The sequence below is a fragment of the Rattus norvegicus genome, chromosome 7, assembly GCF_021556685.1.
Source record: "Rattus norvegicus strain SHRSP/BbbUtx chromosome 7, alternate assembly SHRSP_T2T, whole genome shotgun sequence".
Lineage (NCBI taxonomy): Eukaryota > Metazoa > Chordata > Mammalia > Rodentia > Muridae > Rattus > Rattus norvegicus.
In genome coordinates, this window is record NC_141540.1 from 15871561 (window position 1) to 15896065 (window position 24505).

Here is a 24505-nt window from a genome sequence, read left to right on the forward strand (position 1 = left end):
CTAAACATAGTAAAAGCCATATACAGCAAACCAGTTGCTAACATTAAACTAAATGGAGAGAAACTTGAAGCAATCCCACTAAAATCAGGGACTAGACAAGGCTGCCCACTCTCTCCCTACTTATTCAATATAGTTCTTGAAGTTCTAGCCAGAACAATCAGACAACAAAAGGAGATCAAGGGGATACAGATCGGAAAAGAAGAGGTCAAAATATCACTATTTGCAGATGACATGATAGTATATTTAAGTGATCCCAAAAGTTCCACCAGAGAACTACTAAAGCTGATAAACAACTTCAGCAAAGTGGCTGGGTATAAAATTAACTCAAATAAATCAGTTGCCTTCCTCTATACAAAAGAGAAACAAGCCAAGAAAGAAATTAGGGAAATGACACCCTTCATAATAGACCCAAATAATATAAAGTACCTCGGTGTGACTTTAACCAAGCAAGTAAAAGATCTGTACAATAAGAACTTCAAGACACTGAGGAAAGAAATTGAAGAAGTCCTCAGAAGATGTAAAGATCTCCCATGCTCATGGATTGGCAGGATTAATATAGTAAAAATGGCCATTTTACCAAAAGCAATCTACAGATTCAATGCAATCCCCATCAAAATACCAATCCAATTCTTCAAAGAGTTAGACAGAACAATTTGCAAATTCATCTGGAATAACAAAAAACCCAGGATAGCTAAAGCTATCCTCAACAATAAAAGGACTTCAGGGGGAATCACTATCCCTGAACTCAAGCAGTATTACAGAGCAATAGTGATAAAAAGTGCATGGTATTGGTACAGAGACAGACAGATAGACCAATGGAATTGAATTGAAGACCCAGAAATGAACCCACACACCTATGGTCACTTGATATTTGACAAAGGAGCCAAAACCATCCAATGAAAAAAAGATAGCATTTTCAGCAAATGGTGCTGGTTCAACTGGAGGGCAACATGTAGAAGAATGCATATCGATCCATGCTTATCACCCTGTACAAAGCTTAAGTCCAAGTGGATCAAGGACCTCCACATCAAACCAGACACACTCAAACTAATAGAAGAAAAACTAGGGAAGCATCTGGAACACATAGGCACTGGAAAAAAATTTCCTGAACAAAACACCAATGGCTTATGCTCTAAAATCAAGAATCGACAAATGGGATCTCATAAAACTGCAAAGCTTCTGTAAGGCAAAGGACACTGTGGTTAGGACAAAACGGCAACCAACAGATTGGGAAAAGATCTTTACCAATCCTACAACAGATAGAGGCCTTATATCCAAAATATACAAAGAACTCAAGAAGTTAGACCGCAGGGAAACAAATAACCCTATTAAAAAATGGGGTTCAGAGCTAAACAAAGAATTCACAGCTGAGGAATGCCGAATGGCTGAGAAACACCTAAAGAAATGTTCAACATCTTTAGTCATAAGGGAAATGCAAATCAAAACAACCCTGAGATTTCACCTCACACCAGTGAGAATGGCTAAGATCAAAAACTCAGGTGACAGCAGATGCTGGCGAGGATGTGGAGAAAGAGGAACACTCCTCCATTGTTGGTGGGATTGCAGACTGGTAAAACCATTCTGGAAATCAGTCTGGAGGTTCCTCAGAAAATTGGACATTGAACTGCCTGAGGATCCAGCTATACCTCTCTTGGGCATATACCCAAAAGATGCCTCAACATATAAAAGAGACACGTGCTCCACTATGTTCATCGCAGCCTTATTTATAATAGCCAGAAGCTGGAAAGAACCCAGATGCCCTTCAACAGAGGAATGGATACAGAAAATATGGTACATCTACACAATGGAATATTACTCAGCTCTCAAAAACAACGAGTTTATGAAATTCATAGGCAAATGGTTGGAACTGGAAAATATCATCCTGAGTGAGCTAACCCAATCACAGAAAGACATACATGGTATGCACTCACTGATAAGTGGCTATTAGCCCAAATGCTTGAATTACCCTAGATCCCTAGAACAAACGAAACTCAAGATGGATGATCAAAATGTGAATGCTTCACTCCTTCTTTAAATGAGGAAAAAGAATACCCTTGGCAGGGAAGGGAGAGGCAAAGATTAAAACAGAGACTGAAGGAACACCCATTCAGAGCCTGCCCCACATGTGGCCCATACATATACAGCCACCCAATTAGACAAGATGGATGAAGCAAAGAAGTGCAGACCGACGGGAGCCGGATGTAGATCGCTCCTGAGAGACACAGCCAGAATACAGCAAATACAGAGGCGAATGCCAGCAGCAAACCACTGAACTGAGAATAGGTCCCCTGTTGAAGGAATCAGAGAAAGAACTGGAAGAGCTTGAAGGGGCTCGAGACCCCAAAAGTACAACAATGCCAAGCAACCAGAGCTTCCAGGGACTAAGCCACTACCTAAAGACTATACATGGACTGACCCTGGACTCTGACCCCATAGGTAGCAATGAATATCCTAGTAAGAGCACCAGTGGAAGGGGAAGCCCTGGGTCCTGCTAAGACTGAACCCCCAGTGAACTAGTCTATGGGGGGAGGGCGGCAATGGTGGGAGGGTTGGGAGGGGAACACCCATAAGGAAGGGGAGGGGGGAGGGGGATGTTTGCCCGGAAACCGGGAAAGGGAATAACACTCGAAATGTATATAAGAAATACTCAAGTTAATAAAAAAAAAAAAAAAAAAGAATTAGCACCTAAAAAAAATAAAATAAAATAAAATAAAATAAATAAAAAAAAAGAAAATACAAATTAAAAAAACAAACAAACAAAAAAAACAAACAAACTGGATACGCAATGAGGACCCTGCATTCTGTTGCCTACAGGAAACACACCTCAGAGACAAAGACAGACACTACCTCAGAGTGAAAGGCTGGAAAACAACTTTCCAAGCAAATGGTCAGAAGAAGCAAGCTGGAGTAGCCATTCTAATATCAAATAAAATCAATTTTCATTTAAAAGTCATCAAAAAAGATAAGGAAGGACACTTCATATTCATCAAAGGAAAAATCCACCAAGATGAACTCTCAATTCTCATCTTCGATTGGTTTATAAGTGTGCAATTTCTAGGCTTGAATGTAAAATGATGCTATCTGGTGCTGGATAGAGGAGCCTTATTTTTTATTATGGCAGCTTGCTATTTTTGTAACATGGTGATTTGGTTGAACACAATAAAGTACAGTAGTAACTGATCTCCCCCTCTTCCTGGATGAGTGAGGAGATGATTAAATGTTGATGTCAGCATCCATGAGCATATTCAGATGACCTTCTGCTTCTGTTGAAAAGGATGCTGTGTATGATTGTGGTCCGAAGCTTTGAAGCACTACTTGGCATCTCCTTCCTTGGGGGTCTCACTGTTTAAACATAACAGATTTGATAGCTTGTTGGTAAGGTGAGGTCCAGCTTGTCTCCACTAGGTCATCTTCATGTGAATCCGGTGGTTATACGGTTTTGTTCTAGGGATATTTCATTTTTTTAATAACGGTTTTAGCTGACATTCATGGAGAGAATGAATCCTTAGAACTGTGCCACTAGTGAAAGGAAATCCTGTCTAGAGTATGTTTCTTTACAAAGCTGTGTCACACCATCCTTTGGGCCCTCTGCTGGAAAAGTAGAATCAAGTCTCAAATAATGCCTTTTAAATTGTATCCTCTAGTATTATAGATGTAGGACAGTACTGTATCATACCTCTGTGGATGTAAAATAGCTTGTACCTGCTTTATGATACGTAGTAGTGACCGTGTTTTATCAGAGCTGTTTTTAATGATGTTGCTCAGAATGTTTTCTTTCCAGATGATGATTGAGAAGCTAATTTAAAAAAAATGGTGCCAGGTACCACAAGAGTAACAGAACTGTGCTGTTTTCTCGGGTTTTGTTTTTTTACTTTTTTTTTTTAATGGAGTGTGCTGGATGTCTCTACAGTTTTGTTCAGATGACTGCAGAACCTGGAAAAGCTGTTGCTGCTGTTGATGCATAACACACTGCTATTATTGGTCTTTTTATATAAATATAAATATATATATGCAGATATATAATTTGAATTTTTTGAAACTTTACCTGTGCTGTCAACTTTCGAAAGAAGTATCCCCGTTTACTGTGTTGAGTTGGCACTGTACAGAAATTAACAGCCATATTGGTCTAGAAATGTTGAACTTAAGTTTTTTCCATTTGTACAGGGGTAACACACTGTATTAAATATGTAAGGTCTTATATACGTGGGTTTGATTACAAAAACTAATAAAGTATTCTCTAAATTAAAAAAAAAGAAAAGAAAAGGGGGGACAAAATAACAGAATCTGAGAAAATTTAGAAAATCATTAGATCCTACTACAAAGTCTATATTCAAAAACACCTGGAAAATCTAGATGAAATGGGTAATACCAGGTAATAAAGTTAAATCAGGATCAAATAAACCATATAAACAGAGCCATAACTCCTAAAGAATTAGCAGCAGTTATGAAAGTCTCCCAACCAGAAAAAGCATAGAACCAGATGTGTTTAGTGCAGAATTCTATCAGACCTTCTTAGAAGACCTCATACCAATACTGTCCAAACTATTCCACAAAATAGAAACAGAGGGAGGACTACCAAATTCCTTCTATGATGCCACAATTATGGGTATACCTACACCACAAGAAGACCCAACAAAGAAAGACAAATTCAGACCAATTTCCCTTATGAATATCAAGGCAAAAATATTCAATAAAATTCTTGTAAACTGAATCCAAGAACCCAACAAAACGATCATTCATCATGATCACCTAGGCTTCAACCCAGGAATACAGGGATGGTTCAATATATGGAAAACCATCAACGTAATCCACTATGTAAACAAACTCAAAGAAAAAAAACCACATGATTATCTCATTAGACTCCAAGAAAGCATTTGAAAAATTCAACACCCCTTCCCATTAAAAGTCTTGGAATGATCAGAAATCCAAAGTACATACCTAAACATAGTAAAAAGGAATATACAGTAAACCAGTAGCCAATATTTAACTAAATGGAGAGAATTTTGAAGCAATATGCTAAAATCAGGTCTAGACAGGGCTGGCCCCCTCTCTCCCTACTTATTCAATATATTACAGAAAGTCCTAGCCAGAGCAATCAGACAACAAAATGAGGGCAAAAGAACACTAACTGAAAAGGAAGAAGGCAAAATATCACTATTTGCAGATGATATGATAGTATACCTAAGTGACCCCAAAAGTTCCATTAGAGAACTACTAAGCCTGGTTAAAAAAACTTCAGCAAAGTGGCCTGGTATAAAATTAACTCAAACAAATCATTAGCCTTCCTCTATTCAAAGGATAAACAGGCAGAGAAAGAAATTTGGGAAACGATACCCTTCACAATAGTCCCAAATAACATAAAACACCTTGGTGTGACTCTAACCAAGCCAGTGAAAGCTCTGTATGACAAGATCTTCAAGTCTATGAAAAAATAAATTGAAGAAGGTCTCAGCAGATGTAAAGACCTTCCATACTCATGGAGTCATAGGAGTAATAGTGAAAATGGCCATTTTGCCAAAAGCAATATATAGATTCAATGAAATCCCCATCAAATCAATTCTTCATAGAGTTAGAAAGAGAAATTTGCAAATTCATTTGGAATAACAATAAATCCAGGATAGGAAAAACTATCACCAACAATAAAAGAACTTCTGGGGGAAACATGTCACTGACCTCAAGCTTTATTACAGAAAAATAATGATAAAAATTGCATGGTATTAGTACAGCGACAGGCAGGTAGATCAGTGGAATAGAATTGAAGACCCCTAAATGAAGCCACACACCTATGTTCACTTGATCTGTGACAAAGGCTAAACCCTTTTAGTGGAATAAAGACAGCATTTTCAATAAATTGTGCTGGTTCAACTGGCACTCACAATGTAGAGGAATCAAAATCAATCCATACTTATTGTCTTGTACAAAGCTCAAACCCAAGTGGACCAAGGACCTCCACATAAAACCAGATACAATGAAACTGATAAAAAGTGGAGAAGTGTCACAAACACATAGGCACTGGGTAAAATTTCCTGAATAGGGCAGCAATGGTTTATGCTCTAAGATCAAGAATCGACAAATGGGACCTCATAAAACTACAAAGCTTTTGAAAGGCAAAGGATGCTGTCATTAGGATAAAATGGCAAACAACAAATTGGGAAAAGATCTTTACCAATCCTACATCTGATTGAGGGCTACTATCCAATGTTTACAAAGACCTCAGGAAGTTAGACTCCACAGAATCAAATAACCCTAATAAAAATGGGGTACAGAGCTAATCAAAAAATTCTCAGGTCTGGAGAGATGGCTCAGTGGTTAAGAGCACTGACTGCTCTTCCAGTGGTCCTGAGTTCAAATCCCAGCAACCACATGGTGGCTCACAACCATCTGTAATGAGATCTAATGCCCTCTTCTGGTGTGTCTGAAGACAGCTACAGTGTACTTGTATATAATAAATAAATAAATAAATAAATAAATAAATAAATAAATAAATAAATAAACCTTTTAAAAAATTCTCGACTGAGAAATGGGGAATGGCCATGAAGCACCTGAAAAATGTTGAACACCCTTATTTATCAGGGAAATGCAAATCAGGTCAACCCTGAGATCCCATCTCACATCAGTCAGAATGGTTTAGATCAGAAACTCTGGTGACAGCAGATGCTAGCTAGGATGTGGAGAAAGGTGAGCACTCCTCCATTGTTGGCAGGATTTCAGGAAGGTATAACCACTTTCAAAATCAGTCTGGAGGTTCCTCAGAAAATGGGATATAGTACTACCTGAGGACCCAGGTATACAACTCATGGGCATATACCCAAAAGATGGTTGATAATATAACAAGGACACATGCTCCACTATGTTCATCGCAGCCTTATTTATAATAGTCAGAAGGTGGAAAGAAGACAGATGCCCTTCAACAGAGGAATGGATACAGAAAATGTGGTACATCTACACAATGGAATATTACTCAGCTATTAAAAACAATGACTTCATAAAATTCTTGGCAAATGGTTGGAACTAGAAAATATCATCCTTAGTGAGGCAACCCAAGCACAAAGGAATTAACATATGTACTCACTGGTAAGTTGATATTTTAGCCCCAATGCTCGAAATACAAAGATATAATTTACAGACTACAAGAAGATCAAGAAGAAGAAAGACAAAATTGTGAATGCCTCAGTACTTCTCAGAAGAGGGTACAAAATACTCATGGGAGGAAATATGGAGAGAAAATATGAAGTAGAGACTGAAGGAAAGGCCATTCAGGGACTGCCAAACATGGTGATCCATCCTAAATGCAGCCACCAAACCCAGTCATTTTGGGGGATGTCAAGAGGTGCATGCTGACAGAAACCTGATATAGATTTTTTTTCCCTGCGAGGTTCTGCCAGAGCCTGACAAATACAGAGGTGTACGCTCACTGGACTGAGAATGGGGTCCCAAATGAAGGAGTTAGAGAAAGGACAGAGGTAAATGAGAGGGTTTTCAAGCACATAGGAAGAATATCAATCAACCAGACATCCCAGAACTCTCAGGTACTAAACCACCAACCAACGTGTACACATGGAACAACCCATGGCTCCAGCTGCATGTGTAGCAGAGGATGGGCCTTGTCAGGCATCAGCAAGAGGGGAGTCCCTTTGGTCTTTGTCGCATGTAAAGAAATTATTTTTAAGTGTTGTTGACCTATATAATTTTAGTCCTGTGTTTGGAATAACTCTGGGAATCCAGGACAACTAGAAACGAGAAAATTGTTGCACAACAGAGAGAACAAATATCTTAGTAATGTGGCTTGCAGGATTCATGTCAACAGCAAGAATGAGAGGAATGGAAACTCTAGGGAATACTTATGTATAATTACAAGATCAATTTTATTTTTCTTATCAATATATATATGTGTGTGTGTGTGTGTGTGTGTGTGTGTGTGTGTGTGTGTGTGTGTGTGTGTGTGTGTGTGGTATTGTGCCGGTTGGGTTAGGTATCTAGAAAGCTGAGAAGAGAGCATTTCATCCCTTGGAGCTTGATTTATAGGAACTAAATTTTGGTCTTCTGAAGAGCAACAAGTACTCTTCTACCTTTGTACAATCTCTCCAGACTCTCCATAAAATATACAGAGGTATCTATCCCTGTGTGATCTGAAGAAAGAGCCCCAGTTTCTGGCTCTGTAGCTGCACCCTCTGCAATCATGGAAACTTCATCCAGTCCATTGATACACTTTACAGTTTTCCTTCTAAGAGTCTTTCCAGAGCTCTCTTCACATCTTTATTCCTTAGACTATAAATGAAGGGGTTCAGCATGGGAGTGACCACAGTATACATGACCGAAGCTCTTGCAGCAGAATGTGAGCTTTGGACCACAGCAGAACTGACGTACACCCCGAGGCCTGTACTATAAAATAAGGAGACAATGGAAAGGTGAGAAGCACAAGTAGAAAATGCCTTGTACTTCCCCTGAACTGAGGAGATAGAACATATGGAGGACACTATCTTGAAATAAGAGTAAAGGATGCCACTGAAGGAAATGGCTGCCAACATAACAGGTACAAGATGCATTATGAGGTGACTTGGAAAGTTGTCTGAGCAGGTGAGTTGGGACAGTTGATTGAGCTCACAGAAGAAGTTGGGGATTTTCACATCTCCACAGAAGGTCAACTGTAGCACCATTAAGCTCTGTAATAAGGCATGGAAGATGCTGACAACCCAGGACAGCAGAAGCAGCAGGATACAGAGCCGGTGGTTCACAATGACTGTGTAACACAGTGGGTGACAGATAGCCACATATCGGTCATAGGCCATCACAGCCAGGAGAAAGTTGTCCAGTTCTCCAAAAACCAAGAAGACACACATCTGGCTAATACAGTGTACATAGGTGATGGTCTTGCTCTGGGTGTGTATATTTACCAGCATCTTTGGGATGGTGGTGGAGGTGAAACAGATGTCCACAAAAGATAGGTTAGCAAGGAAAAAGTACATGGGTGTATGCAAATGAGACTGTGTGATGATAGCCATGATGATAAGCAGATTCCCAAGCACTGTTACCAGGTACATGGACAGGAACAGTGCAAAAATGAGGAATTGAAGTTGTGGGTTTTCTGAAAATCCAAGAAGAAAAAAACTTGAAAATCTTCTTGTGCTGTTCCCTGATTCCATCAGTCACATGTGTCTAAAGGAAAGGTAACAAGGCTCTTCTTCTCACATTCCTGATATATGTGATATGTTACATCTTATGTTTCCAACAAATTAACTTCTGAATTGTTTTCATGGAATTGTTCAACTTAAGGAGTCCCTCCTGGTAATTGTGATAGACAGACATTCTTTCACTCTCTGAACCATTCCATTAAAAGGTTCCAAAGAATTCTACAATTTGAAGATTATTATGAAAAAATATTGTGAGGGATTAATATAGTTCAGGCTATGTTTAGAGATTTATAGAAGTTGGTAACAACAAAAAGTATTTCACGTCTATGGCTCAATGAATAGAATGTAGGCAAACAAAAAATACAATCTTCTCTCTTTGGGGTGATTGCATGCATATTGACCATGTATAGATTCAGCAGATTTCACCCTTTTAATAATGTGAACACAGACACACAGACACACAGACACATAGACACACAGACACACACACACACACACAAACACTCTCTCTCAAAGACAAGAGACAGAGAGAGCACAGAGAGAGGGGTGAGAAGAAGGGATGGAGAGAGGGAGGGAGAGAGAAGACAGAGAGAGAGAGAGAGAGAGAGAGAGAGAGAGAGAGAGAGAGAACTAAAGATTTAAAAGCAGTTATCTTTTAACAGGACAAGGAGTGATAACTCAGCGAAGAATATTAAAGCATATATAATTGAAAAGGAAGATAGAAGCTGTCTTTATTTGTCTGTAATGTGCCTGCATATATCTGTGATTTATGTATTTTTGGGGTTTCACACCCAGGACTTTCTGCATAGGAGCCAGATAACATTCTGACCAGATCAACCGGTGTAGTGGGATGTTCTGTGCCTCATTAGATGCTTAGAAACATCCCAGCCTCTAATGAAGCTTCCATGTATGACAGATGATAGTTCTAGACACTGAAGAGTGAAATTGCTTCACACCAAGAATTACAATTTGACCTAAAAGTAAAATTGTTATATCAGTATGGATATAATTATAAATCTATGAAAAAGAACACAAAATATCATCCCAGTGGATCCACAGGCTCAAGTATACAGTAGTCTACAAGGTGTCAAACAGCTAATCTGTAGTATGAACATTCATTTGCAGATGTCCCTGGCTCTTACTTATTGGGAAGATAGGGAGAGAAAAGCAATTGGAGGAGATATATAAGGCATAATGACAGGCCTAGAATGCTGCTGGAGCATTTCATACACATGTTTGAGCAAGGAGCACACATACTATGTAGAAAGAGAGTTTAAGATATAATAAGAACCCCTGAGACAGAAAAGGGCAGCATCACCTAATCTTTATTCCTTGGTACCTTGAGATTATGGAGATTTTTTTTCATTTTATTTAGTATCATCACTACTTTTATTTATTCAAAGTGCTGTGGCTCATTGTGACATATCTGCACTTTTATAGAGAGGATCTCAATCACATTTCCCTACTCTACTACAATTTCTATGTGTCCCCTCTCTCATTCTTTCTTATTACCATGTCCACAATCATACAATGTTTTAGTATGACATGATTTCTTTAGTGTGGCTAAAGGTAGGGAAGCACAAAGGAGTGAAAGGAAGGGTAATCATGATACCGTGCAGTGTTACTATTATGTTGTCATTGATTGTGGCTTTTAATTTATCCCCAGTAACTTCTAATATGCATAGGATTCAGAGGGATAACTCCACACAAGTACACAGCATGCGATGGTCACATCAAGGGATTTAGTGCTGCTCTTTCCTTCAACATTTATTACTTACATATGTTATAAGGATTTACATTCCTCTGTTCTAAATTTGTTTAAAAAGCATGTAATAAATGACGTGTACATTTTTAAAGTAACTTTTTAATTATTCTATGAAATAATTATTAGATGTGAATGTATACATAATAAGTTTCAAACTGGGATCCCCTTGGCATACTGCAGATCCTGAGGTCTTCAGCACTCATGAAGTATTATTTGGTAGCAGTTTGAATCTCCTTTTCTCCTATGATCTATTTTCCTAGACCAGTGACATCCTCTACTTTATATAACATTTTTATTTTTGTTTAGTGTGCTTCAATATGAACCAAATATCTAAAAGAACAATTTTTGATGACATTACAAGGGGTAAGTAACCTTTAATTGTATGTATTAGAGTTCTTTTATTTTTTTTCACAAATTGCCTGCTTGCCACTTATCCCTCTAATGTTCCTACGTATGTTTATGGTAATATTTAGAAGTTTGTTTTGTTTACCTGTATGTATTTCAATCAGCCACCATAAACTCTTGAAGACTTGAAAGTAAGCAAATATGATTTAAAACCACCTATAAATACATGGAGGCTGCTTTATCAAAACGTAATGTGTATCAAGGAGCTACATGTACAAGTATGCTCAAGTACATGGATGTTTCCTAGGTGATTTGTACCATGTAAATAATGAATAAATTGATGCTAGCCTCCCCTTTTGAGGTTATATCTCATTGCAGACATGCGAATAGCAAAAGAAGAATAAACAAAGATGAAGAAACACGCTGGAAGCATGTAAAAATGACCTAATGGTGGCTGATTATAACAGGTACAGGTATACAAAACAAACTTTTAATTATTACCAAAAACACATATAGGAACATTAAAGGGATAAGTGGCAAGCAGGCAATTTGTGAAAAAATGAAAGAACTCTAATATATACGCTGAAAAAGTGCACTCGATACCAGAAATATAAATGTTCCCACAACACAAAAAAAGACCTCATAGGCATTTTCAGTAGAGAAAGGAAGTGACCAATAACCTTATAGAAACATTGAGACTCAAAGACTGAAACAATACTTTTCTCTCTCTCTCTCTCTCTCTCTCTCTCTCTCTCTCTCTCTCTCTCTCTCTCTCTCTCTCTCTCTCTCTCTCTCTCTCTCTCTCTCTCTCTCTCTCTCTCCCCCCCTCCCGTGTGTGTGTGTGTGTGTGTGTGTGTGTGTGTGCAAGAGGTGATGTTTAGTAGCCATTTCTCAACAATATGTGAGAATGTTTTCTACTGACGTTTCTCATCATCATAAACACAATAAATCTTATTTAATACAAAATGGCTTTATTTCACTGCACCACAGCCCTTCATCGTTCCATTACTTTTAACCGTAAAGATTACTGGGTAGTTCCTACACTGTAATGAACTTGAATGGCAATGTAAGCTTAGAGAAATCCCACTACACTAACAGGGACTGGCTCTCCAGTGTCCTCAGATGGACAAACAGGATCAGTTATCTTTGACACTCTCCTGCAGTGTCTACAGTGTTCTGAAACTCACCTGAGCACTCTCTTTGAAGAGGTTCTCTGAATGATAGCTCAAGATTCTCCCTGAATGTTGAAACTGAAGCTTTTAACCAGTTCACACAGCACAAAGAACTGGAAACACTTAGGACTTAGAATGCAATGAGTTCTCCCTCTCCAGCTTCTGTCCAAGACTGCATACTCTGAAGGCCATCAGAAGATGAGCTTGAAGTGTCCTATATTTGCACATTTCCCTATTTTTACATCATTATCCTTTAAGCAGCTGATTACCCTCTGGGGCACAGGTCTGGAAAGCCAAGATTTTAATTTTGCTGATTCCCAGGGACCAATGACCTTTGGTTGTCTCTTCTCCATAAACTACTTCTCTCTAGAGGTCTTGTGTCCTAGCAACTTTACCCCATTGACATTTTCCTATAGCTCAACACAAATGGCCTCTCTCAAGTTAATCTCAAGAACCTTTAAAATATTAGTCAGTGCCTTGTACAAAAATCCCCAATGCTTTAGAAAATTGTCATCACCTTGTGTCTGAAAATATGTGTGTATGTTTGTTTGCCTGTATACATGAAGTGCACATTCAGGGGCCAGAATAGGGGATTAGATACTGTAGAACTGGAGTTAGAGATGGTTTTGGGCTACCATGTGTGTTCCAGGCACGAAACCTGGACCGATGGCATGGTAGTAAATGTGCTAGCTTCTGCTCCACCTCACCAACCTTTCTCTTTGCCCTTATTGTACTTTGTCTTTGACAATTTCATACAAGTCTTATATACATTTTGATTGTTACAAATCAATCCCAACTCACCCCTCTTCCTACAGCTTCTTATTCCTGGTCCGCCTTTCACCTTCAGCTTTCCCCCTTCTTATTATATTTTTATTTTTTTTCAGACTCACTGAAATTAAGTAGTATCATGATTCTGGTCATAAGTGTAGATCTATACACTGAAGTCTGTTTGGGTCCTCAGTGGCCAAAAAACTAAAACGAATGACTATAAGAATTTGTCAGTAGTCAGTAGTTCATCAGGGAGGAGCAGAACACCATCTCCCTACTTCAGTCACAGTGATGTCATGGCGGTTTTGCTTTTGTCATGCTCAGAACTAAGCATCTTGCATGTATGTGTGTCTGTGTGTCTCTATATAAGATCGTTCCTATATGCAGTCAATCATGAATTGGGGTGAGTATAAGGGTCCTGTTTAGAACTGTGCTTTCAGGTGTTACTTTCAGTACTGTGAACAGCCGTGCATCTACAGTCACCACTGTCCATTACAACGATCTATTTCTCTCATTAGAGCTGGGAGTGTTAGAGGCCAGTTGGTTGAGTATTAACTGTATAAACTATCGACTTGACCAATATATGGAATGATTAAGTGGAAGTTATTTTTATTACTAATTTAATATGGGAGAGGACACAGAGGTGGCCTCTTCAGGTTCCACATCCCACTGCTATGCATTCCAGCTACATTCCCACTCCTTGACTCCTGGGAGCCTCCACTACCCCAGGTCTCTGACACTTCCTAGAGATTCCTACCACCCTGACCATTGGCAGCTGCAGATTTCCATTCATTTTCTTGGCTCTTTGGTTCTCTCTCCTGTCTTGACTTGAACCTGACAACACCCTTCCTTCCATTCCCTCTCCCACCCAGTCTCTCTGTGTATCCTATGAGTATTTTATTTCCCATTCAAAGAGTGATTCAAGCATCCTTGCTTGGGCCTACATTCTTTTTTATTGAATATTTTTTATTTACATTTCAAATGTTATCTCCTTTCCTGGTTTCCCATCCATAAACTTCCTATACCCTCCCCCTCCCCCTTCTTGTATGGAGGTGTTCTTCTACCCAACCACCTAACTCTTCCTTCCTCCCCACCCCAACATTCCCCTACACTGGGGAATACAGCCTTGGCAGGACCAAGGGTTTCTCCCATTGCTGCCCAACAAGGCCATCTTATGTTACATATGCAGCTGGAACCATGAGTCTGTCCATGTGTACTCTTTGGATGGTGGTTTAGTCCCTGGGAGCTCTGGTTGGTTGGTATTGTTGTTTTTTATGGGGTTGCAAACCCCTTCAGCTCCTTTACTCTTTTTCTCTAACTCCTCCAATGGGAACCCCATTGGCAGTTCGCTGGGTGACTGCCAGAATTCATCTCTGTATTTGTCGATGCTCTGGCAAAGCCTCTCAGGAGACAGTTATATCAGGTTCCTGTCAGCATGCACTATTTTATTCTCCATTCGAAGGGAGATTTAAGCATCTTCATTTGGGCCTACCTCCTTGTTTAGTTTCTTTGGGTCTGTGGAGTATAGCATGGGTATCTTTTACTTTATGTCTAATATACACTTATAAGTGAGTATATATACCATGCAGGTCCTTTTGGGTCTGGGTTACTTCATTCAAGGTATATCCATTTGCCTGCAACCTTCATGACGTTCTTGTTTTTAATAGCTAGATAGTATATTGGGTAACTCAGCCCCATTTCCTATATTGATTCTTTGGTTGAGGGACATCTGGGTAGTTTCCAGTTTCTGGCTAAGAACAAAGCTATTATGAACATATGAGACCCAGCAGTGTGGTGGAGTATGTTTTTGGAATATACCTAGGAGTGGTATAGCTGGATACTCAGATAGAACTATCTTCAATTATCTGAGATACCACCAGACTGATTTCCAGAGTGGTTGCACAAATTTTCAATCCCATTAGCAGTGGAATAATGTTGCCCTTTCTCTGCACCTTTACCAACATGTGCTGTCACTTGAGTTTTTGATTGCGTCTGTTCTGATGGGTGTAAAATAGAATTTTGGAGTCAATTTGATTTGCATTTCCATGATGACTTAAGATGCTGAACATTTTTAAGTTAATTTTTTAAATTTTATTGGATATTTAATATATTTACATTTCAAGTGTTATTCCATGTCCTGGTTCCCCCCTATCTCATACTCTCTTCCCCTGCTTCTATAAGAATGCTTCCCCTCCCACCCACCCGCTCCCATATCTCTGCCCAGGCATTCCCCTACACTGGGGTATTGAGCCTTCAAAGGACCAAGGGCTTCTCTTCCTTTTGATGCCAGAAAATGCCATCCTTTGATACATGTGCACCTGGAGCCATGGGTCTCTCCATGTGTAAGCTTTGGTTAGTGATTTAATCCCTGAGAGCTCTGGTGTGCTCTGGTTGGTTGATATTGTTGTTCTTCCTATGGGGCTACAAACTCCTTCAGCTCCTTCAGTCATTTCCCTAACTCCTCCATTAGGGTCCCCACGCTCAGTATGATGGTTAACTGAAAGCATCCTTGTCTGTATCAGTAAGGCTCTGGCAGATCCTCTCAGGAAATATCTATATCAGCCTCTTATCAGCAAGCACTTCTTGGCATCACCAATAGTGACTGGGTTTGGTGACTGCATATGAGATGGATCCCCAAATGGGGCAGTCTCTATATGGCCTTTCCTTCAGTCTCCGCTTGTCCTGCGCTACGTCTCGCCAGCAGGAACAACGCGGCACACACAGGATCCTACTGCAGAAAAGCTTTAATTCGTCTTGAGAGGGAGAGCATAAGCTTACAATGTGGAGACGCCGAGTGAGGAATAACCGTCCCTTATATAGGAAACTATCCTCGCCTAGGACGTGTCACTCTCTGACTGGTCGCTGCCAATTATGCCAGATGACGTACCTAAGCGTAAGTGTCCCTTTGAGTAGGGAAGTTACCAGGCGCCTGCCTGCATATTGCCCTTTTTACTAGGTGCATTCTGCCGAATGCCGGTGCCATCTTGTAATGGAGTATGTGAGGACAGCTCCTCACATATGTGAGGACAGCTCCTCACATCTCCCCCTTTTCTGTTTTTTTAAGCAGACAGGACACCCAGATATAGGAGGGCAAAGACAGAGGTAATATCCTCGTACAAAGTTGGCGAACCTGTACAAGAGTGATACCCTTAGGCTATTGTTGGGACCCAGGGCACTCCCGACCCGTCGCACTGCCATTTTTCGAGGGAGGGAAAACTGGGGCAGAAACCCTCATGTAATATGACATGCCTTCCAGGGAGTGTACTTGGTAGAACTTCCCTGTGCGATGCTAAGCTCGTCACCCCTCATGGGCTGCTCAAGCCGGACACTCTAATCCTGTGCAATGAACCGAGGTTCTAGGAGTGCAAGAGCTGTCCAGCCGGCGACCTGTTGCTTGAGCATGGTCAACCAGATATCGGCTGACGCTCCTTGTTCAAGGGCTACAAGCACCTGGGCGATCACTACTTTGTCCTTTCTTGTTTGAGATCTCAATTTGCAAAGCAACCAGAGGAGTAACAATAATCCACAGCAGAGGATCACTCCAAAAAGTCCCACTCCCACCCATTCCTTGAAATAAGAGACTGCTGAGGTGATTCAGGACGACAATCCCTCCGTCAAAGACAGGTCCAGTCGGGTAGAATTTACTTGAATGATGGTCGCTCTCAGCTCTCGAAGTGTCTGTTCAACCTCCGAGGTCCAATTCTGTAACAGATGCTGTGAAAGACTCTTAGACAGATTAGCAGCTCGGGTAAATTTGTCATATTATATGGAGGTGACACAAAGGCCTGGGAGTTTTTGCTCACAGCCAAGCTGGGCCAGTTGCCATAGAATGTCTAATTGCTCTCGGACCAGATCTATACGTTGGTTGACAAGCATAAGGCCTCCCTATATCTGAGTACTGGCTGAGGCCTGTCTGTCCCGAGCCACAGAGATAGTGGCCGATAAATCATTGATAGTTTGGGTTGTCTGTACTGAATTTGACAAGGCCAATGCCGAGGCAGTAACCGAGGCAGCGACTGCTGTCGTAGCAATAATGCCAGCAATAATTGCAGAAGTACCAAAATCTCTTTTTCCTCTAAATAAGGTCATGGTCCCCGGGGTATCAACAGGGATCTGGATAAAGCGAGGCATGCGGGTAACTACTGCGATATTTTATATGAGTAGCTGTCCAGACAGAGGCAGCAGGTTAGATGTTCCCTGTCCAGGAAAATGACAACCGTCCCTTTTTGCCCTTTCCTCCAAGTAGCATCGCCATGGGTGTAAGATCAGTGCAGCTACCATTAACGCAATGTAAGGCCACCACCATAGAGAACTGTGGCGTTAGCCACAATGTCCTCCTACCAGTTCCCCATGTGGTCTCCCTTAACCAAGCAGAAGATTGATTACATAACATAATGCAAGGGAGATCAAAAGATGTTTTGTTGAATATGCCAAAACAAAGGCTGCCCTTTAGGGGAATAGTCCTATTTTCTTTTAGTCGTTCAACCTGTGGATCCTCAGGTGAATTCAACCTGTGGAATCTCAGGTAAATAGGCCAACCCTAAATCCCTGTTAGTGGTACATCACCGGCATCGGGAGTGGAAAGGTTGACATTATTCCCCATCGTAGCTCGCCCTGCACTGTTGCTGGCATCCATGGAAGAAGAGTGAGGAGGTGCAGGAGTCCCAGTCCCTTCTTGATAACTTGCTGTGATGCTCCGAGTAAGTCGTCCTGGGATCCATATGGGATTTTCATTGTCCTGTGGAAAAACACAGACAGCTCCCCTGGATCTTATTAAAACAGGATCCGGGCCTTTCCATTCATTTGTCAATACATCCTTCCATTTGACTAATTCTTTTGTCCTCTTGGGCTCTGAGCAATGTCGCTCAGCTGCTGTTTGTCCAGCTTCATCAAGATTTAAAAAATTTAAGGTAAAAAGGGCCAGAGCAGTGACCACTCGGGGTGTTGGGGGGAGTTCTATCATAATTCCCCCTCTTTGTTTTATTAAATATGATTTGAGCGTCCGATGAGCACGCTCTGTGATTCCCTGTCCTTGAGGGTTGTAGGGCAGGCCCGTCAGGTGGGTAACCTGCATCTGAGCACAAAACTGACGGAATTTTTGAGATGTGTAGGCGGGGCCATTGTCAGTTTTTACACATTTTGGCTTTCCCCAAGCACTCCATGCTTCAAGGCAGTGCTGAATGACATGTGTTGTTTTTTCTCCTGTAATTGGGGTGGCATGTAGAATGCCAGAACATGTGTCTATAGATACATGCACATACTGTAATTTTCCAAAAGTAGAATTATGAGTAACATCCATTTGCCAGATTTGCAATGGCTGTATTCCTCTCGGGTTGACCCCGATGTGAGGAAGTGGGAGGAACTGGCAGCACTGTTGGCATTGGGTGACTATATCACGTGCCTCTTTTCTAGTTATAGAGAAGCGGTGGCGTAAAGTTTCTGCGGTGACATGGAAATTGCCATGAAAGGCTTTAGCGGCCTCTAAAGGAGAGGCCAGGGCCACAGCTATCATTTTTGTGGCTTTGTCAGCCAAATCATTCTCTGAACTCATTGGGCCAGGGAGTCCAGAATGGGCCCGTATATGAGTAATGTATACAGGGAATCTTCTATTTAATAGGATAATTTGGATTTTTCAGAAAATATCTGCCACCTTACTAGTGGTTTTAATTATACCAGCGGTTTCAAGAATACTAACAGCATTAACCACATAGGAGGAATCTGAAACAATATTTAGAGGAACCTGGAATTTTTCAATGACTTCCATGACCACTAGGCATTCTACCACTTGGGGTGAGGTTTCAAAATATTGTCGTGAGAATACTTGGGAGTTTACCACATATGCTCCCACCCCTGTTTTTGACCCATCCGTATACTCTGTTATCCCCTCCTTTAATGGTCTGTGGGATGTGACTCGAGGGAAAACAACAGGTTGTAATCTTGCAAAACACAATACGGGGTGTTTAGGATAATGATTATCTATCTTCCCTGTAAAGGATGTGAGCAGCACTGCCCAATCATCAGAGGTACCGGCTAGAGTTTGGACCTGGTAGGGTGTATATGGGATAATCAAAGATTAGGGTGGAGTCCCAAAATGACAGATGGCAGCTCTTAGGCCCTTAATAGCCAGATGTGCTACTGCGGCTGGATACCAATCAATAATCTTCACAGGGGAAACATGTGGATGGATCCATAACAGTGGACCTTGTTGCCATAAAACTGCAGTGGGTAAATCCTTGGTATCTAGTACACAGAGTGAAAAAGGTAGAGACCAATCAATGCGTTGCAATTGGGCCTGTTTTATGGCATCTTCTACTTTTAGTAAGGCCTTGGTTGCAGCGGGAGTTAGCACACGAGGGGAGGTGATGTGGCCGTCCCCTTCCAATATTTTGAGCAAAGGTTTTAATTCCGCGGAAGGGATTTTCAAAAATGGTCTCAACCAGTTGATATCTCCCAAGAGCTTCTGAAAGTCATTAAGAGTATGGAGGTGGTCTCTACGGATTTCCAGTTTCTGGGGTATAATCTTATCAGGGAAAATAATGGATCCTAGAAAATGACCTGTGTCAGCAATTTGGACGTTTTCTGTAGCAATATGTAAGTCCCATTGTTTAAGGGTTTTTTGTAATAAGGAATAGGCTTGTTTGAGTAATTCTAAGTCTTTATGACACATCAATATATCATCCATGTAATGGATTAACAGTAAATTTGGATAGGTCTCCCTGACTGGTTTGAGGGCTTCCTGAACATATAACTGACACATCGTAGGGCTGTTGGCCATGCCCTGAGGTAGGACCTTCCACTGGTATCTTTTATCAGGTTCAGTATGATTAGTTGATGGGACAGTAAAAGCAAACCTGGGCCTATCAGGGGGGTAAAGCAGAATAGAGAAAAAACAATCCTTGATATCTATTATTACCAAATTCCAATCTTTTTGTAGGGCCGAGAGTATAGGAAGGCCCCACTGAATGGGTCCGAGGGATTCCATCTGATCGTTAATGGCCCTCAAGTCATGGAGTAGTCGCCATTTTCCTGATTTTTTCCTTATTACAAAAATTGGGGTGTTCCAAGGAGAGGTGGAGGGCTCCAAATGTCCCAATCTTAATTGTTCATCCACCAGTCCTGTAGCTGCCTGTAATTTCTCAGAGGTTAATGGCCATTGGGGAACCCACACCGTGTCTTCCGTCCTCCATGGTATGGTTCATGCTGCCCCAATGGCGCCTAGGAAAAACCCAGGCCTTGTTTATGGGGGTTGGCGATCGTTTCAATGGGCGTGAGACGACCCTGTTCTAATCGCCCTAGGCCTTTCCCTTCCTTATAGCCCATCCTTGACATCATGTGGGCCACTTGTGGGGGGTATTCATTAGATAAGGTCAGTCCCATGGTCTGCATAACATCCCTCCCCCAAAGATTAACAGGCAGGGGAAGTACATAAGGAATAAATTGTCCCTGTCAGCCATCGGCAGTTGTCCAAGTTAGAGTGGCAGAGCTGATCATAGGGCATGACTGGTAGCCTAATCCTTGTATCGAGTGAGAAGATTTTGTGGTAGGCCATGATTGAGGCCACCATTTTAAGGAAATTATACTTTTATCAGCCCCAGTATCCAGTATGCCTTCGAATTTCTTTCCATTAATTTCTAAGCTCAATTTTGGGCGGTTGTTAAGGTGAACCACCAAATATGCTGAATCATGACCAGTGGACCCCATGGGTCCCTTGGTATCTTGTATCGTGGCCTGGGAGCACGGAAGGACTAATAACTGTGCTATTCTATCTCCTATACTTATGGAAAAAACCCCATCGGGACTTGAACAAAGAATCTGAACATCATGAGAGCGCTGAGCTTCAACAAGGCCTGGATGGACTATCAGTCCTTGTACGGCAAGAGATCCTCTAACAAGGACAAGGCCTATGGTTCCTGGGAGTAGAGGCCCCACAGTCTGAGCAGGAATTGGCTGAATGCCCATCTGGGGCATTAGAAAGAAGTCTGAGGCGACACGCAGGTCCAATTTTGTGTCGCCTATTGGGGGACCTCCTCTGCCGGGGTCATGGCCCTGTGAAAGCGGTTCCCATATCTTTGAGGGCCCTGGGACCGGGGGCCCACCAGCCCGTTTTTTGACATCTCATTAGGCCGAGTCTCCAAAGGAGGGAGTAGTTTGCCTTTAATGTCTCTCACTGATCGGCACTGGTCAGCCCGATGGTAGCCTTTGCCACATCGGACACAGAGGGTTGCAGACCCCCCTGTCTCCTTTTGTCATCCTGCAGTCTCTTTTTAGATGGCCTGTTTTCCCACATTGAAAGCATGATCTTTTATCCGTCCCTTTAACGGGGCGTCGCTGGGATTGGAGAATGGCGGCCGCCAGGCCTGAGTTAGTAAGGGGCCCTCCAAGTTCCCTGCAGACTCTAAGCCAATCCAGTAGCCCTTTATTTCTTTGGGGGGGCTATGGCTGCTCGGCACTCCTGGGTGGCTTGCTCGAAAACGAGCTGTTCTATAAGCGGTGCTGCTTGTTCAGGATCGCCAAAGATTCGTCCTGCAGCCTCTGTCATTCTAGCTACAAAATCTGAGAAATTTTCCTGGGGTCCCTGAATGATTTTTGTAAGTTGATTATCAATCCCTCCTCTCCTGGACAGTGCCTTCCAGGCTCTAATAGCCGTGCTGGAGACCTGAGCATAGGCGCCCCAGTGGTAAGCAGACTGATCAGCTGCAAAGTGGCCCTGTCCTGTTAAGAGTTCGAAAGTCCATTCCTGTTGCTCAGGTATTAAGGCCGTAGCATTCGCTCTGGCCTGTGTTTGGGCTGCCTCATACCTGAGCGCTTTCCATTCCATGTATTGGCCCATGCTGGTAAGGGCTGCCTTAGCAATCATCTGCCAATCAGCTGGTGTCAATGCCTCATGGCCAACCTGTCGAGTTGTGTTAGAGTAAAGTTGGCCGTGACTCCATTCTTTCTAACTGATTCCGCTAATTCCTTAATCTGATTATATTCAACAGGGGCATGGACCCGTCCTCCCTCCAGAGTCTCAAAGACAGGAAATGTCATACTCAGCTTTCTTCTCACCCTCTCGGGGACTAGTGAGAAGGCGCGTGAGCGTGTCTCATATGGAGGGGGCGCCGTTGGTGGCGGCCGCGCTAGAACCCTTCTATTACTTCCCCTACATTCATCAGGGTAATATCTTTCCTCCTCATATTGAGCTGCTTCCTCATCTAGCTCAGCCTCCTCCTCTGAGTCGAAGGTTTTATTTTCAGAGCTTTCAGAACTGTCGAGGTTCAGCGCTTCCTGCTCTTTCACAGGGTATAGGCTGGCTCCCCCTCCTGGTTTATGTGTAGAGGAGGAAGTGCTGGAATCTGAAAATTTCAACGCTCCCTTGTCTGTGGACTTACCGGGAGGGCCGTTTTTCTTTCTTAGGACGTCCTTTTTCTTGCGTGCGCCCAACCTTTCACTTCGTTCGGTTTCTGACATACTGTCCAGGACTACCTCGAGAGTGGCCTGTCCTTCTACTACTGTTGCCTTACACGTTTCATCCTTTAAACAATTCTTACCAGCTTCCATATAGCTTTGGTCCCTAGGCGCAGATCCTCTTCCGCCAATTTTCTGTCAAGGTCCTTTCCAAGTTTGTTCCATGAGGCAATTATAAATGAGCCTGAACAGGCAAACCAAGGAGCCACCCTCTCCACCTCCTTCACAAAGTTTTTAAGTGTTCTTCCTCCAATTTTGATGTCCCTCTGCTTTAACACTGTTTCCAAGGCCGTGACCACAGACTGTGAGGATCTCATGATGGGCCAGGAACGCCGGCAGCTTATCTACGTCCGTCTGACAAGGCGTGAGGTGAAAGGGTAGAGACGGACACGCTGCTCTCTTATGTACGGGAGTCTTACATGCGCCTCCCCGGATGGTGCCATTTATCTACGTCGGCCTTATCGCGTCCTTGCTCCTCAACAGTCAAAATCGAAGGTAAAAGGGAGCTGCGCGAAGCTCACTTACATACGAGAGACTGAGACGTGCCTTCAGCTCCTGTGATCGTCCTTTTAACAGCAAAAACGGTGAAAACAGAACATAATAATAAGAAAGAGTAGGGTGGCTCCCAGGACAAATACTATAGCCTCAACAAATCCTTCCCAAGGCGGTGACAACCCTAGACCAAAGTCCAAGAGAGGCCTGCCTCTCCAAACGTACCTACCTGAAGATCTGAATCCTCCTTGTCGCCAAGGGATCTCCAAAGGTGCTGACGATGGTGAGGTCTTTCCCGGGTTTTCCGCACCAGATGTCCCGCGCTACGTCTCGCCAGCAGGAACGACGCAGCACACACAGGATCCTACTGCAGAAAAGCTTTAATGCGTCTTGAGAGGGAGAGCATAAGCTTTCAATGCGGAGACGCCGAGTGAGGAATAACCGGCCCTTATATAGGAAACTATCCTCGCCTAGGATGTGTCACTCTCTGACTGGTCGCTGCCAATTATGCCAGATGACGTACCAAAGCGTACGTGTCCCTTTGAGTAGGGAAGTTACCAGGCGCCTGCGTATTGCCCTTTTTACTAGGTGCGTTCTGCCGGATGCCGGTGCCATCTTGTAATGGAGTATGTGAGGACAGCTCCTCACATATGTGAGGACAGCTCCTCACATCCGCTCCACTCTTTGCCCCTTTATTTCCTTTAGGGAGGAGCAATTCTGGATTAAAATATTGGGAAGGGTGGGAGCCTTTATTAACCTCTGTTCTCTACAGGTTCTCCCTCCCCTTTATTGGGCATTTCAGCTAATCTCATCCATCTTGGGTCTTGGGCGCCTCTTGCTTTCCTGACACATGGGACTTGCTGTTGGCTAACCCCAGTTACCCATCCACAGTTGCTACACACCTATGTTCACATTACTGGCACTGTGTATATTATCCCTGTCTCCTCTCACACCTGATTGTGTCATCTTTTCCACTTCCACTGATCTATTCATCCCATGTCCATCCCACATTCTACCTCATATATTTTGTGCCCCCTTAAAGAAGGACAGAAGCACCAATAATGTGATTGTTCTTCTTAAGCTTCATGTGGTCTGTCAATTGTATCTTGGGTATTACCAGTTGGGGCTAATATCTACTTATATTGGATACCATGTGTGTTCTTTTGTGATTGCATTATCTCACTCAGGATGATATTTTGAAGTTAAATTAATTTGTCAAAGAATTTCATGATGTCACTGTTTTTATTAACTGAATAGTATACTCAGGTGGGGAAGGCTCTAAATGACCATTCCTTCAGTCTCTGTTCCAAACTTTGTCTTAATAACACCTCCTATGAATATTTTTGTTCCCCTTTTTAAGAAGGACTGAGGCATCCACATTTTAG

At 42.2% G+C, this 24505-nt stretch overlaps 1 protein-coding gene and 1 pseudogene across 1 annotated transcript; both read right to left on the reverse strand.

Annotated features, from left to right (window-relative positions):
* Positions 1–8210: 8210 nt before the first annotated feature.
* Positions 8211–9143, reverse strand: Or7a38b (olfactory receptor family 7 subfamily A member 38B). The gene has a single exon (XM_087559914.1). The coding sequence runs from the start codon at positions 9141–9143 to the stop codon at positions 8211–8213; it is 933 nt and encodes a 310-aa protein (XP_087416040.1).
* A 7632-nt stretch (positions 9144–16775) lies between these two features.
* On the reverse strand, positions 16776–22721 carry LOC134479621 (igE-binding protein-like; annotated as a pseudogene).
* Positions 22722–24505: the final 1784 nt, after the last annotated feature.